This window comes from Lepidochelys olivacea (assembly GCF_965140295.1).
Source record: "Lepidochelys olivacea isolate rLepOli2 genome assembly, chromosome: 2".
Taxonomy (NCBI): Eukaryota; Metazoa; Chordata; order Testudines; family Cheloniidae; genus Lepidochelys; species Lepidochelys olivacea.
The window spans coordinates 117,395,640-117,409,589 of record NC_140412.1 but is presented as its reverse complement, the minus strand read 5'-3'; the positions used below and the strand labels follow the sequence as shown (position 1 = coordinate 117,409,589).

Here is a 13,950-nt window from a genome sequence, read left to right as displayed (position 1 = left end):
TGGGGCTCAGTGGAGTCTGTTGGGTAACACTCAAGTTATAACTCTAGCTAACAGTGCAGTGAAAACGAGCCCTGTGTTACAAGTGTGCCTTTTATTGTTCTAAAAACTTTAAGCTCTCCATAACTGACATCTGCTGCTATTTATCAATTTTGCTCAATTTAGTAAGTATAACCTGGTTTCTTTTGTTAATTTAAAGGGAGTTGAAAACATGGAAATAGATTTTAAGAGGTTTCCTTCCAATAACAGGGGTGTATCCTGTAATAAAAACAAAACATTTCTACTGTTAACCTGTGTCCGTTATAGGGAACTACCTCCGTAAGGTAAATGTAGAAAACCTTTTCAGGCAGTCTCTAACATTTCCTGTAGAAGGAAAAAGGAAGACGCTCTACTGAGTTACCTCATTTTGAATTGGCCTGGAAATTGGTTTAATGCACAGTAGCAGCTGCTTTTCTTCAACTTAAACTGATATGACTGCTGCTTACCGTAGCCTGTTCTCTTGACTAGTTAGCAAAAAGATTACAACATGTACTTTTAAATCTAAATGGGCTTTGGAAATGGCTTTTTTTTTTTTTTTAGCTTGTGAGTCTGAGAGTGTTTAATTGACTCATGGCTAATTTCCTTTTAGCTAGGACAAAAAGGTACAAATGTTCAAGAGTGTGTGTGTGAGAAAGAGAGAGAAAAGTAGGTTATTTTGATCATGGAGTGTGAAAGGAGGGAGAGGAGATCAGTAATAACACAGGAGGTTATTCAAACCTCCCGAAGCGGCCGCTGTTTTTCAAGTCCAAAAAGTGACTAACGTCTCCATAGACTTGCTGTCGCACTGTGTGCGTTCTGATATCCTGATTCCTTTTTCAAACATGAGTGTTTTGGTTGGCGCTGGATGATGTAACTCAGAAGTGAATGCGAAAGAAACCAAGTTTTATTTATTGAATGTGTTGTTGTAAGCAAATGAGAATTCTATAAAGTGTGTTTTACCCTGGCAGTTAGCATTAACCTGTTGATTACAGAGCTAGATGTAAAGCAAAGAAAACCTGGTGGTAGGTCTTTCTAGTGTCGTGAAAGACGTTGGGCCTGATCCTCAGCTACAACTGAGATGTGCTTGGCTGAGCTGAAGAAGAGGTACACAAACTGTCTTTACACTCCCTCTATCTTAGAGCAATTCTTCCCTGATCTGCTTCCCTGCAACAGAATAAAGCAGCCTGCTCTAATGTCTGCCTGGGGCCCCAGAAGACTGATATGCTAGCGGAAGGTCACTGGGAAGTTGGCTATGCCCTTGGGCTAAAGGCAGAGAGGGAAAATGTAGGAACCAACCTGTATGGCTTAGTGCTGTTTCGGTCTATCACAATACTATGATAAAATGTCTTTGAATAGGTTTATGGTTTTGTTGCTCGCTGAAGGTGCATTGGCGTGATAGAGCATATCAGAGTATTTCTAAGGCTACGTTTACACTGGAAACTTCAAAGCTCCTGCAGCAGCGCTTTGAAGTGTGAGTGTGGTCATGCATAAGCGCTGGGAGAGAGGTCTCCCAGCGCTCCTGGTAATCCACCTCCATGAGGAGAATAGCTCTGAACACTGGGAGCGTGGCTCCCAGCGCTCGGAGCCTGGCCACACTAGCGCTTTAAAGCGCACAAACTTGCTGTGCTCAGGGGGGTGATTTTTCACACCCCTGATCTAGAAAGTTAGAGTGCTATAAAATGTAAGTGTAGACAAGCCCTTAGTAACACTCTGGCACCCCTCTTGCCTCTTCTATATCAAAAAGATTTTCCAGTCTCATCTTGCAATATTTGTTAGCAATTCTAGCAGCCATTTTCGCTCCTTAATTTTTTGCTTATTTATTCTTTTCAGCATTGAAAAAGGTTTCCATTTTATATTTCATGTGAATTTTCCTAGTAATACTTAGTCAGTATTTAAAATATACTGTGTTAAATTTCTTCACATACTTAGAAAGTTACTTTATTTCAGTAGCACAACCATTCATTACCCTAACATTGTTAGCTAGTTTTATGTGTGCCTACGACTTAACTTTTTTTGTTGTTTTTTGGAAAGTGGGGGGAGGCCATATTTCTATTGTATTGCAATCTAGTTTGTTAATGTTGGGTCTCACACCTTCATCCATTTAAAAGAAACAGCATTCAGAGACAATACGGGAGGTCAATTCAGAGTCCTACAAATCAGTGTGTGCTCAAAGTATGCTTGGGGCAATTCTGTCCTACTGTAAATAGCCTAAAATGCCACATGTGTAGTGGTGATGTACATATGATTGATTGCAGAACCAATAATATTCATTACCTGGTTGTATACTTGATCATGCACTTTTGACCAGCTCATGCTCTCTGCCCTCTAGTCCATCTCATGTAGACTCATCCGGACATTCCAGATCTCTGGCACCTGTGAAGTTGTTCAATTTAAAGAATAAATAAACCTGCCATAAACATATTTCCCCCTTTCTCCCAAATATGGAACTTCCCCTTTAAAAATTACCTGCTATTGATCCAGGACAGGCAGTACTCAATCTTGCTCCAGTGACAGGCTTAAGGTATCTTGATATCTTGAAGCCCTGCATAACTTTACGCCATTGGAAAGGGGAGAATCCAAGCTTCCAATGGGACCCAGCACTTGCTTGTAGGCTTGGGAGGTTGCAAGATATCAGACCTTAACCATATACCTAAAATGTTAACAGAAAAGCTATTTAGGTGCATTTTAGAGGTTTTTAGGGCCCTTCTGAGACTTGTGCCATCAGACTGGTAACTAAGGCATCTGGCTTCACAATAATGAAAGTAGTGGAGGGTCTGGGGTGTGGACAGTCAAGCCTAATGATTAGTCAGATGCCTGGAAATGGATCCAGGGTCAGAGCTGGGCTCAGAGTCAGGGTCCAAGCTGAGGGTCAGAGCCAAAGACAGAGTCAGGAGTCAAGCCAGGGGTTGAAGTCAGGGTCCGTGTCTGGGTGGATGTAGGAGTAGAGACCTGAAGCAAGGCAGGAAAACAGGAACTGGGAGCAGACAGGGGTCTAGGATGAGGAGGTCAGGCACCAGGAACAGGCTGGGAGTCATGGCTCGGGAGTCAGACAACTAGGCAGGGTCTGTAGTAGCAGGCAGCCAGGGATTCACCTAGTTGCTCGCACAACTTCCCATGATTCTGTCTAGCTTAAGTAGTGCAACCCAGCCAATCGGTGGGGCTTGGTGTCTCGCCCAGTCAGGAGCTTTGTGAGCACAGCCCATTGTGAGCTAAAGTTCCAGAAACCCCTTCTTTAGGGGTTTGGGTGAGCTGCCAGGTAGCCACCATGGCCTGAGTTCTGTCTGGTGACCCACAGGCTCAGGTTCAAGGCCCACAATTCCTCACTAGTAGTTCCTGTAAAAATGTTTGTGTGTGTTGTGAACATAGGGGCGGAGAGCAAGGAGGTGTGGGTCTGTAAAAAGGGCAGTAAAGATAGTCTTGCATTCTCCCCAGCCCTGGTGTGCTGGATGTCTATCTCTACCAGTTGTCATAGAGGGATCAAATAAAGAGAGAGAACGCTAAAATACGTTATAGTTGATTTTCTGTAGTGTGTGTAGATGTAGGATAGAGATGTAGCTATGAGTAATTCATAAGAGAATGTTGATAAATCTCTTACTCATAATGGAATGGCAGAGAGGGGACTCTACTGTTTCTGGACTATGAATAAACTGTAAGAGATGTAGCTATTAGCAATCATTTGGAGTGACCTGGATAGCTCACAAGGTATTTGAGAAAACACTGTGATCCCAAACTCATGCTGATAAAACCTTTATGCTGCACCACACCATCATTTATCCTCTCTGCATTAAACACAAAACAAAAAAGACAACCCAATGCTGAGACTGCCGTTAGAATCATGGGGCACTCTGAAGCGCTCCTTACTCTCTCAAGTTACAGTAGGCCCCTGAGGATTCCGATCCCAAGTCTCTGAGTCCCAGACATGGAGCAGCTCCTATGACCGTCTCCGAGCAAAGGGTAAATGTGATCCTTGGAGCAGGACTCTACCCCCAACAAAACTTTCACCCTTCTTCCAGGTTTCAGAGTAACAGCTGTTAGTCTGTATTCGCAAAAAGAAAAGGAGTACTTGTGGCACCTTAGAGACTAACCAATTTATTAGAGCATAAGCTTTCGTGAGCTACAGCTCACGTATAGGTGAGCGTCCCTTTCCTATCCCTGTCATAGCCAAGGAGGCAAGCTTATGCCTCCTGGAGACACTGGAGGAGGGGAAAAATATTGGCTGTAGACTATCCTGACCGCTACTCACCTTCTTACCCAGCAGATATCAACATTTAAAGTGGGAGTTGGGATCTATTAAAAGGAGTGGTGATCTGGAGGGACTGTGCGCCATGAAACATTCCCCTAAACCTGCTGAAGTTACCTCTTGCTTGACAAACCCAGAATATGCTGCAGTTTGCCAACAATATTTAAAAGCATGCAAAGTCCTCTCCTCCCCCCATCTTTTGTGTTTCTTTACTAGTTTCAGATAGTTTTATAAGCTCCAAGAGTGCAATATCTGGCAGAAATGATAGCTGTTATGGATGGAACATTTGAAACAGAGCTTTTCAGTTACACTATCCATTGTTGCATTTGATGGGGTTTAAAGCTCTACTGACCTTACAGAAGAGCTTTCTGTTGCCTTCTGGCTTCTATTAAAAATGAAGTTAATTCACAAATAAAAACTTAAACTGGAGTTAAGGCTTTAAATAAGTGTTCATGAAATCAAATACTCAGAACACAAGTTATAGCAAACATTTTAAAGTGAGGAAAATTAGTAGTTTAAGCGTGTGCCCCATATCTCTTCCCAGGTTCAACCTATAGCCTGAAGGCCTTTTATATCCATCTACCATATCTCCCTATATATGCTCAATAGGGGCTACAAACCACCAACTAAACAGGGCCCACAGGCAATCTTCTAGTTCACCCTCCTATTATGAGCTAAAACATGATAATTTATTTTCTTCTGTTCAGCAGGCCGGCTGTTGAGATTGGGTAAAAATTCATTGAAATTACACTCACTTAAGCAGCAGAGAGCTTGTGAGAAATTCAGCCCTCTCCCTCAGCATCTGACATCTTATTCATAGTCCAGAAATAGCATAGTCTCCTCTCTGCTAATCCATTATGAGTAAGAGACCTATCAACGTTCTCTAATTAAACTGGAAACCCTACTGTACCTTCCATATTCATGTAACCCATATACGTCACAGCCTCTACTAGACAGCTACAGACATGTTAAAAGGACACCATTGCCTTAAAAATGCCATGTTGTCTTAAATGTTTCATCCTTACAAGTAACACCTCTAGATTACTTTAACTGAGAGAGTCTAAGTCACTTTTCAAATTTGTTTACTAAGGACATTTCACAGCACTATGTAGTGAGTTTCAGGTGTTTTCCCATATATAGTCAGTTACTTAATTTCTCCTGTTACCTTGCATCTTGCATACACAAACAAGGGAGAGAAAAACATTTTTGAAATAAGAAAATGTTATTGTAAACCCACAAGTATTGGCTGAAGGGGTCGGGGCAAATGTAGTATCAAACTACTTTTAACTCTTTAAATTGACTAGATTCTAGGATAAAGCTGTGGCTTTAAAATATTTGAATTCCTGACTAATAAATTTAAACAGTAATCATTAGGATATAAGTATATTCCTGTTAGGTGAAGATGGTAAACATGAAGATTGGAACAGAGTTGTGATTGTTCGAGGAACCTTAACTATGAATTTCTTCACTTTCAGATGTTTGTTTTTATAAGGATAGTGGTGTAGTAATGTTGTTATTGAATTAGGTATTTATATACAACCATTTCTCTCACAAAGATTTGGATCTGATAAATTTGTATTACATATTTTTAGAAAATATTTCTAGGTAAAGAAAGTAGTGGGTCTGTGTCCCGGGGGTGTGTGTGTATGTGAATAATAAGATGTTACTATTTTTTAAATGTCTCTACTAGAATACTTGCACTAAAGAAACAGCATTCATCAAATGAGAGGAAAAAATTTGGGCATACATAGCAAATATTGGTTTTAGTCTGCTTCCATCTTTGAACTAAGTTTGCGCTAAACCACTCTTCCCCAGTTCATAAGTAGACCTTGCAAGCCAATATTAAATTTACTGCTCATATTTTGCCGTTTTAATATCCTGTTTTCAAATGCAGCATGTTATAAACAGCCCATATCACATACCTGTTATTTCTTATATCTGCAATTTGTGTATGATTTTTTTTAAGTACTATTAAAATATTCTTTTATGTTTCTATTTGTAGCCCTTCAGAGTGCCGTTGAGCTTGCTAACCAAATCTCTGCCTTTCCTCAACAATGCATGCGAGGAGACCGAAGTTCTGCTTATTACAGCGTCTTTGATGCCACCTCATTCACAGAAGCCCTGCAGTTTGAGTTTGATGCCGGTGTGCAAGTGATTTCAAAAGAGTCTCTCCCTGGTGCTAAAAAGTTCAGCTTAGGGGTGGGACGTGGAGGAAAGTTTTAAAAGTCAAATATTTTCTGCCTGTAGAAAAGGTTTTCTAATAATTAAAATTGTAGAAGTCTACTAAATTTACAAAAATAATGGAATTCCTGAAAAAATTATTATATAAATTCAAAATTTATAATTTACTCTAGGGTACATAATCTTGATGTATGGGAAGTTGCATACATAATTGTGTTAGCAAGGGTTATGTACATAAATCCTTGTGAATGGAGATGAGAGGATACCCTGTGTTAATATATCTTATACCTAAAAATCATTGTCATGATGAAAAATTTCAATTTTTATTGTACCTTTGTTCTGAAATCCTGAAATAAAGCTAATTCTTTTACATTTTTTTATTTGAATATTTTAGTCATTAGTCTTTATTAAAAGAAAAAGGAATTGCTTCCCATAACCTGTGTATAAAACTACTAAAAATGCATGGCAGTAACATAATTTATATAAACGAAGCTGATTGATTTGCCAAATGAAGACAACCAAAAACCAGCTATTTATTTTTTAGGCTAGGACTAGGTAGCACAGCTTTATTTACTTACAACCTAAACACTACAGCTGCCAGAAGAAATTAACTACTGTAGTTAATTCTTATTTTCAAAACTCCATATCTTGAAACACAGTTCCTCTGGTAGCAGATCTGTTCATGGAACTATTTACAGTATATTAGTGACAAAGAGAACCTGCACCTGCTCAGTTCTCATACAGCCAGGATCTTGGCTTATGGGCAAGAATTTAAAAGAAGTTAAAAAAAATTAAACCATTTTATTGCTAACTTTCCAGTATGGATGTCTTTCAGAAACAGTTATGCATGAGCTTTTCATTTCACCACCAGATGTCCTCCAGGAGTAGGAAAATATGATGACCTGAAAGATACTCTGAAGCTTGAGTCTACAACATTTTTGAAGATATGACAGTGAAAGGAAAGTTTGAGTGAAAGCAAATGTTACCACAGAGTTTTGGATGGTGTGTGTGTTGTGGAGGCTTTCTGGCAGGTGAAAAATTATTTCAGTAGCACTAACGTATTTATTTAACTCTTAAAGTATTTGTCCTAGTCTGCAACAGATTACATACATGCCTTTCCTTTTGCCTTCACCCAGAGAATTAGGTCTTGTTCTCTGTTCTTTATCCTTTTTAGAAATGTGCAATTTCAAATGGTAACATGTTTTTGTTTGAAATTTGAATCTGTGGTATAATCTCTTCAAGAAGACATAAATCTTTCATTCCTTCCAATGAGTTACTGAGGAAGCAAAGCAACATAATGGCTTGTCTAGTGCTGACAACATGGCCAGAATCCAAAACAAGGCATTCTGATTCAGGTGGTCATGGCAGCTCTTTAGGAACCCTAGGGCAGTAGTCCACATCATTGGTAAGAACTACTAAAGGAAAGGCTAGAGATTGTGCTACAGCACGTTATTTGTTATGGAGAGGTTAAGTCGTCATGCTGGTTTGTATAGAAAGTCTACCTTAATAAGACTGAAGTAATTTAGCAGAGCGGTGCTGGAAAGTTCAGTGTATCCATATCCTGACACTGCCTTGGTCCTGGGGTGCCCAAAGCCTGACACTTCTATAGCTATATTACAATAACACATTCAAAACTCAATATTTCAAATATTTTACTTTAAGAATAAAAAAGCGTAGATGATGTATGCTTGTTATGGATCATCAGAAAAGCAATGTTCACTACCATGACAACTGTCGTAGGGTTCAATCCTAAAAGGTGCTGAACGCTTTCAAATCAAGTTGATTTCAAGAAGAGATGAGGGCACTCTACATAGCTAACTCTGGAAAATATATATATTTAAAACGTGACACTTCCTTCTGTAGTATCCAAAATATGAAGCAGAATTTATAAGTCTCTTGTGGAGAAAGTGATGTAAACTGCCCCTAAACAGACATACAGTGGAAAGGTGGGTGAGGTAATATCTTTTATTGGACTAACTTCTGTTGGTGAGAGAGACACGTTTTCAGGCTTACACAGAGTTCTTCTTCAGTTCTGGTAAATGTACTCAGTGTCACAGCTAAATACAAGTAGAACACATTTCAAGGGACCATTCAACGTGAAGTGGCCCGTTAACACCTTCCAGTCATGGGGGGGGGGGGAGGGATGGGGGGAGGAGGAGGAAAATAATCAAGTCCTTCCCTAAACAACTCTAAGAGAAACTCTACAACCTCATCCCCCACAAACCCATCCCAGGGATCTTCTACGTGCTTCCCAAAATACACAAACAAGGGAACTCAGGTAGACCCATCATATCTGACCACTGTATTGTCACCAAAGGAATATCGGCCCTCATAGAAATCATCCTCAAACTACTCACCACCTAAAGGACCAGCTTCCTCTAGGACACTGCCAACTTCCTCCAGAAACTCCACAACATTCACAATTTCCCTCAGAACACCATCCTTGCTATCGTGGATGTCACCTCCCTAAACACCAACATCTCTCACCACCAACAACATGATGATTGTGTTGTTGCCTGCCTCAAATATTTACAAGGTAACGGACAGCACTCCGATATCCACCCCAAACACATCACCAAGTTCGTTCATTTTATCTTTGCCCGAAATTATTTTTAATTCAACAACAAACACTTTGCCCATACCATGGGAACAGCCATAGGTGCTAGGATGGCTCCCCAGTACCAGACTACCTAAACTCCCTCGGATTTCCATCACAACTCAACCACTGCCACCCATCCATTAAACTCTCTAGAACAACTTTCAGGATGTCACGATCAGCTTCAGCAATGGAACCCTACAGACAACTATATACAAGAAGCCCACTTGCCACGCCTACCTTCACAGATCCAGTAACCACCCCAAACACACCAAGAAATCTGTTATCTACAGCCAGGCACTCAGATACCACAGAATATGCTCAGAGGAGAAAGTCCGGCACCTTAACACATATGTACATCTTAACACACTTAAAACTGCCTTCACCAACCAAGGACACTCTGCTAGCGAAGTAGATTGAAACAGGTCACCCAAATACCCTGAGAGAACCTGCTTCAATACAGAAATAAAACCCCCTCTGACCTCACACCCCTAGTTGTCACCTGCCACCCCAAACTGGAACCTATATGGGGTATCAAACAACTACAACCCTACTCAATGGGGACCCCATTCCTGAACCCCCTCTTCTGGGCTTCAAACAACCCCGCAGGCATTCTGAGATCATCAGAAGCAAGCTCCCTGTAGACCAGGACACACCAACTCAAAGCAGCACCAGATCCTGTCAGAACAATGGATGCAAAACCTGTAGACAGATCTGCATTGCTACAATGATCAACACGCCCCTACAACATACCTTTCAAGATCCCTGGGTCCTGCGCATGCCTATCAAAACATGTGGTGTACCTCATCCAGTGTACTAAATGCCCCAATAACAACTACATGGGTGAAATGAAACCAGACGATCACCTTGAACGAACTCGAACCAACTCACACTGGAAAATGATCAAAGACAAAAACACCACATCACCTGTTGCTGAACATTAATTTCACAAAATCTTCACTCCATATCTGACCTCTCAGTTCTCATCCTCAAAGAAAACCTGCACAACACCTTCAAAAGACGAGCCTGGGAGCTTAAATTCATAACTTTGCTAGACACTAAAAATCATGGACTGAACAGAGACAGTGGATTTATGGCTTATTAAAACTATCTATAGCCCACGAACCTGTTCCCTCCCTTCTCCCACCCTACCCCCCCAGTGACTGCAGAGGTGTAAACAGGATACTTCACCTTGAATGGTCCCTTGAAATATGTGTTATCTACTTACGCTAATCAATCTGTTCAATCTTGGATTTAGTTGTGATGCTCTGAATACATTTCCCAGGCCTGAAGAAGAGCTCTGTGAAAGCTCGAAAGCTTGTCTCTCTCACCAACAGAAAAGCTGGTCCAATAAAAGATATTGCGCACCCACCTTGTCTCTCTAATGTCCAACACGGCAAGAGCACTGCAAACATACAGTGGAAAGTCAGGTCCATTGTTATACCCTAAGAGTGAAAAATCAGGCCCAATAAATTAACATTGTGAAAGTAGCTGCTCCTTTCTGAGCCCACCTCCTCAATAATTACTTGCATGGGTGTTTGTAGGTACTGGTTTGGGTAACTACACATGCAAATCACAGTCCCTAACATCTACATCATCAGCTTTTGGAATGCCCTTCTGTAGTTTGTCATAAAAGGCATACAGAATAACCTCTCCATGGCTTTGGGAGGGAAGCCAGAATTAGAACAGACAACTTACATTCTATGCTTCTTCCCCTGGGGTGCAAGTTTTCTTGCACCTGCCCATACCAGAAATCTACCAGCACCTACCATACCTCAGAGCTGTTTGTTTGGGATTTTTAGCTGTGTAGTAAAAACCAGCATCATTGCTCTAAACTAAAATTACACAGACAAATTAGAAAGATTAGTGTAAACAAAGAAACAGTTTAAAAACAGATGCATAATGGAGTACAGTGGTGACAATATTACTGCAGCTTGCATGCCCTTTGAGGGCACCAGCTGCTTGTGCTAGCAATGCAAAAAAAGGAAATGTGCAAGATACTGGGGTTGGATCATCCCTACCCTCCTCCTCATCCCCACACACTAAAACACAGGGGAGGGGGCTAAAGAGGAAGATGTTTCTGAGGATCCCCTACCCAGCCTTCCTGTTTTTTCACTGGGGAGAGGAGGGAGTGTGGTTTGCATACCCATGGAACAAGCAACAGGGCCAAACCTGGATAATCACCAGAGATTTCTATGGATCCTAGGAGATATGCAAAAGGCCACTAGTTTTGGTCCCTAGCACCCCCCAGCTGCACTGGAACCATGTTATTAGAGACTCCTCTAGCCCAAATCTTCACACTATGTACGGGAGGCCACAGAACAGCTAACAATCTCCATGAAGGCAGAGGGAGGAGAAGATTCATTCTGGGCCATGCCTCAAGCTAGTACATGCCCACTCTCTCTCCAAAGGGATTCTGATGCTGTGAGGAGCCCACTGCAATAGGCGGCTGCAAAGGCAACTAAGATGAAATCTGTGCATGCACATCCTGAGAGGCACAGTCTTTCTTGGAGAACAGAACTAATGTTAATAAAGGATTCTCCTTCATTATCATAGATAAAATATGAGTGTTAAAGCTTGCTTTCCTCAGAATAAATTTTAATTGTCTTCTAAACTTCTGAAAATAAGTCTTCTGTCTTTAATAGTCCCAACTAATGCTCTGGGAGACTGAATGTGAATATAGTGCCAAATTCTGATCCTCAAACAGTCAACAAATATTTCCAGTAACTTCAAATGGATCAGCATTTGACTCCTATGACCAAATTCTACTCAGTTACACCAGTGTAAATACAGAATAAATCCAGTGACGTCAGTGGAGGTAGCCTGGATGTACTAGTGTAATGAGCCTGAATTTTGTAACTGAGAGCATGCTATGACCCACAAGGATAGAGATCAGTATATAGAATGTCTACCACTGGTCTGTTTGACACGGATTATAAATTTTGTTTTCAATAATAAATAGGGGCTGGAGTTAGAATTGTTCTTCAGCCATTGCTCTAAGGTTTGAAATAGTTTTTTTATAAGCTCGTATAAGGTTTTCAAGCAGTTTGTGTACATATTACTACTTATTCATAGATTAAGGCCAGAAGAGACCATTATGGATGACTTGGTTTGACCACCACCTGAATAATGCTGTATGTGCCATTTTGTAAGTCTCTTTCTAAGAATATTGTACTACATTGTACCCTGTTAAAATTATCATAGATATGACATGCTTTAAGAACCAAAATGCTTTGAAAGTAAATTTGATTGTACTGTAAGTAACATACTTACATTCTAAGTTAATTTAAATTAACAATTTAAATAGGTTGTATAAATTGGAGAAAGGATGAACAAAAAAGGCAGGTGATAATTTCAATTCACCATTTTTTTTATAAGCCTTGCAAGTAGAGCTAACTTAGCTATTATATGAAAGAACTCTTTCAACAGAGCAAAACAACAACTTGGTTTATTTTAAAAATTTGTAAGTGCGACTGTACACGAGCTTCCTTCTTATTAATTTATTCAGAAGCTATTCCTCTGAATTACTGTAATTATGAAATAACAGATGCATTGTTTTAGTTTGAAGGTCTCCATTAAAATTAATGAGGGAAAACTCATGACTATCTATGCAAGTGTATAAGCAGCTTAGGTCTGATTGGTGAAAAGTTTCTCTCTTTCCTGATATGTCTGCCAGTCAACATTCTGAATCCTGCGGAAGGTGTTTTCCAGATTCAGACAGAAATTAATACTGTACTTTGACCCTGCAAAAAACAAATTAAAAACTTAAAAAAACAACCCCACACCTACTGGCAAATCCACAGTACAAGGGTAATCACAGTGCAGTATAGATGTATACAGCCAGAGGTTTTATTATAGTACCATCTGTTTTACAACATTTAGAAAGACACAATCCCTGCCTTGAGGAGTTTACAATGTTTTAATCCCACAGTCGGATCTGCAGCGGAGGACCCTTGCAGAGCCCCATTAACTGACTAGGTTTTTAAACATTCTAAATATGTAAGCTCTTTGGGGGCGGGCCTGTCTTTCTTGTTGTGTTTGTACAGCATCTAGCACAATGGGATCCTGGACCATGAGAGAGACTCCTGGGTACCAATGGAATACTGCTAATAAATAAAAGGATTGATTCCGTTTTGTTCAGTATCATTTAAGAACAAAATAATGACTCCATCAGGGCTCTCTGTGAGCACAAGAGTCTAACTGCAGGCCTGAATAAAACACAACATAGTTGTCAGACATCAGCCCCTTTGTGGGGAAGGGACTGATGACAAGGATGAGGCCTGAACCAGTTGTGATAGCATCATTTTGGGGCCCTTTTACAACCCAAATAAACCAAAATGATGCTGCCCTTTCAGTTCAGTGAGGATATCAAAGGAAACCAAATGAATCCTTTTGTATTTGTGAATACAAGCCGGTGAGCATCACTCTCTTATACCAATTAGAGGCTACATGGTATTTTCATCTGGTTCTACCATTTTCCTGCCCAAAGCCGAAGTTTCAGTAACTGAAGAGGAAGCAACAATTAAAAAACCAAGACAACCCCCTGCCTCCCACCCTAAACCACGTATTCCTGCCAAAGATTAAACTGCAGCCAGGGCAGCAGCAAAGCCAGGGCCTTGCCTTCCACCCCTTGTGTCCCGCACACCCTCCTCCTCCGAGACACCCCCCTCCCTTCCACGGCTTATTTCCAGCCTGCAGCTGGGGAAGCCCAGAGCCAGTGGTTGCAGACGGCAACACCCCCGCTAGCAGCGGGCTTGGGGTGGGGAGACTCTCGCACGATGGACGCGGGAGGAGCCTCTTTAATAGCGGCTTTCGCTGTCTGTCAAGGGGGTGGGCGGGCGCTTCGGGGAGCTGGAGTGTGGTACCTGGCGGAGCGCGGCTCTCCTCAGTGAGTCAAGGCTGCCAGTCCCCGGAGGAG

At 41.0% G+C, this 13,950-nt stretch overlaps 1 protein-coding gene across 2 annotated transcripts in view; it reads left to right on the top strand.

Moving 5' to 3' along the window:
• Nucleotides 1-6,822, top strand: part of LOC311515456 (enoyl-CoA hydratase EchA19-like) — a 33,007-nt gene extending 26,185 nt beyond the window's left edge. For both annotated transcript variants that reach the window (XM_084618528.1, XM_084618529.1), the window contains one exon: nucleotides 6,258-6,822. In XM_084618528.1, the coding sequence (XP_084474654.1) occupies nucleotides 6,258-6,478 (221 nt within the window). In that variant the 3' untranslated portion in view covers nucleotides 6,479-6,822. The remainder of the gene's footprint in view (nucleotides 1-6,257) is intronic.
• Nucleotides 6,823-13,950: the final 7,128 nt, after the last annotated feature.